The sequence below is a fragment of the Charadrius vociferus genome, unplaced genomic scaffold, assembly GCF_000708025.1.
Source record: "Charadrius vociferus isolate BGI_N301 unplaced genomic scaffold, ASM70802v2 C16148481, whole genome shotgun sequence".
NCBI classification, from domain to species: domain Eukaryota; kingdom Metazoa; phylum Chordata; class Aves; order Charadriiformes; family Charadriidae; genus Charadrius; species Charadrius vociferus.
Genome location: NW_009661223.1, coordinates 1 through 2,823, shown reverse-complemented (window position 1 = coordinate 2,823; position 2,823 = coordinate 1). Strand labels below are relative to the sequence as shown.

General features: G+C 49.5%; 1 protein-coding gene across 1 annotated transcript; it reads right to left on the bottom strand.

The window, feature by feature from the left end:
- Window positions 1-1,386: 1,386 nt before the first annotated feature.
- Window positions 1,387-2,817, bottom strand: LOC104293777 (tRNA-dihydrouridine(47) synthase [NAD(P)(+)]-like; the record flags this gene model as incomplete). The annotated part of the gene is made up of 4 exons (XM_009893305.1): window positions 2,733-2,817; window positions 2,100-2,175; window positions 1,604-1,792; window positions 1,387-1,515 (listed from the first exon to the last, which is right to left on the bottom strand). Coding segments are annotated over exons 1-4 (407 nt in total), but the record flags the coding sequence as incomplete, so codon positions are not given.
- Between the last annotated feature and the right edge of the window lie 6 nt (window positions 2,818-2,823).

The following is a 2,823-nucleotide window of genomic DNA, read 5'->3' as shown; positions in this document are numbered from 1 at the left end:
AAACAAAGTAAAAAAAACCCCAAAGGAGAGGTTTGAGCACGACAGTGCCAGCGGTACCCAGCTGTTGTGTGGCCCTGTGGCTCTACAGCAGTGGTGACTGCAGTCAGATGTGTCACACCAAGCCTTTAACCTGCCGAAAATTTTGGGCTGCTGCACAAAACCACCTCCGGTGCTGAGCTTTAACCCCGATCCACAGCACTGGATCCGAAGGGCAGATCCGAAAATGATGTAAGCCAGTTGTATCGCCATCAGATTTATCCTAGCTTAAGACTTCAGCTATTTCACGCTTTGGAACACGCATTGTATTTTCAGCGCGGAGTAATGTTCTTTATAGTCAAGGAGGCTTAACTTATTTCCTGGATGCTGGTTCCATACAGCATCACGAAAACTGTCCATAAGACATGTCAGAGACAGAATATCCCAGCGGGGCACACAATTGCATAGCAAGAGCCTGAACCTACAGCACAAAAGCAGAAATGGAGAGCACTCAGAGAACCCTGTTTCTGCTCAGCGTCTCCTTAAAACGAGCTTTAAGGAAGAAACCTGAACTGCTTGAAATTTTAAGTTCTTATGGCTCTAAATGTCTATTACACGGCGCTGGAAAGACCACGGGTTAGAGAGCTTTGCGCAGCCTACTGCAGGCAGGTTCCCCTTGAAAAAAGGCATTTAGGAATTTGCATCCAAACTTGTAAATTGGTTTTAGGCAGCTCTTCCCAGTACTAACAAAACGGACGAGGATTAGCAAAACCAGAGAAGGCCGTAGCCATGCTCTCTTTTTGCTAATCTGCGTTTCCTGAGCTGGGAAATAGCAGCTGGCTGCTCCAGCCCTCAGTTTAGCTGGCTCGGAGCTGGCAAAGTCATTTCACAGCAGTGCACGAGGACTCCTAGATGCGGGGAAGAACAGTTTCCTGCACTTTGTGGCACGGACTCAGAAATCAGAAAATGAAAAATGGGGAAAACGCTCGGCCCTCCTAACTCGGGGCTGGGGACTGCCTTCCTGCTCGGCATCCGGACTGGCCTGGCAGGGTGGGACTGGCCGGGCAGAGCTGACAGCCTGAGACATCCCATCGTTGCGCTCTCCTCTGTTGGTTCCTACGACTGTCCTGGGATGAACAGCGTGTCATGAGAGAGGTCAGCTGTTCTCTGTTTGCAGCGGGTACTGCAGGACCTGCTGAAGCAGATACAGGGATTGAGAGAGCTCTTTCTGGCAAGTTCAAGCTCGGTCAAAACCTCGCAGTAACACACTGGTTAACCCTTGCTGCTTTCCTACAACCTCTCTAACTGATGGGAAAGCGTCATCACCCTCTCCGGAGGAGGCGCCCCGACTCTGTGGGGCTCTGCCATGTCCCTTCCAGGCCATTGACATGGAAGTCAATGCTTCATTACCTTATTTTAATCCAATCGTCCACGTTTTGGCTCGCCATCAGCGTCTCCAGGTAGTCTCTCCCCATGTAGTAAGGTGGTCGCTCGTTAATTTTCTGAGGTAGGTGTTCCAATAAGCCGACTGGAATATACCTGCAATGAGATGGAATGGCACTGTGTGCTATTGCTCACACGACGCAGGCTCGCTGCGGTAAAGCTCCTCTCAGCTGGGGAGAAGTACCTGCACAGGAAGGAGAGCCATTCCAGCAGGAACTTCCTGGTCTTCTCCACTCCCTGAGTATCTGACCCCCAGTGCTCGAGGCCGTAGTTGGTGAAGTCTTTGAGGATGTCAAACCTCTCGCTGGAGGAGATATCCCAGTGTCTCTGTTCCTTAATTTCAGTGAAAAGCCACGGTTTGATGAGTGCCCCTCTGAAACAAACAAAAAAAAAGGGCTTTGTTATTCCCATGACTGATGCTTCTGAAGATGCCAACAAATTTAAGAGACTTTCCAGCACTGATTTGCCAGTCAATGATACTCCAGTTTTCTTTTTTTAATTTCAATAGGAAGCTGCTGTTAGTTCCGCCAGACGCAAACTGATTTTACCAAGTTTCAAAGAGTAGTTTAACCAAGAGGAAACTTCTCGTGTTTGGGGTTTGTTTAGGTATTTTTTTTTAATTCCTTCTTTACTCTTGCACCAGTAGAGCTCAGAAGCAAAGGGGTAACACAGGCACTTGCCTGGCAATCATAATTCCCGAAACGCCCATCTGCATGGCTCGATTAGCATCTTCGTAAGACAAAATATCACCGTTTCCTGTCCAGAAGGAAGGGAGAAGCCAGAGGTCAAAGCCATACACGAGGACAAGTCAAAATGAGTTAATCCAGGCACGGGATAAAATTCAAAATGGACACAGGGTCCAAAAGCCAGATTGCCCAAAGAGGCTCCAGGGCTCATGTTTAGAGACTCCCAGGGATGTTTCTCATTAATGTTCCCCGGAGAAGGAAAAGGAGAGTCTTCTCCTCTCTTTTTCTCCGCTCCCAACTCTACCCTGAAGGTTTACCTGAGACTGTCTGTGCCATGGTGCCCGAGGCAGAAAGCACCTGCTAAAACCCAAGTGGTTTGTGTCCTGCGTCTCCCTTCCCCTCCTACTCTGCTCAGCGCTCGTCACGCCTGGCCCCCAGCGCACGGGCAGAGCTGGACTGCACAAGAGCCGCTGGTAACTCACTCCATCGTCTCACCAGCAGCAGGAAGGACACTCCAACCCCTCCCCAGCCTAAATGTCCTCGGGAGCCTACTCTTTTTCTTTTTAAATCTATTTCAAATCAAACACGCGGCGCTTTCAGTCCACATGACAAAACAGAAACACCTACCAAAAAGAGGCATGGGGTTTGCTATTTTAGCACATTCTGCTATGTAGTCCCAGTCAGCGCCCCTCGTGTAACGCTGTTCCCTGGATCGGCC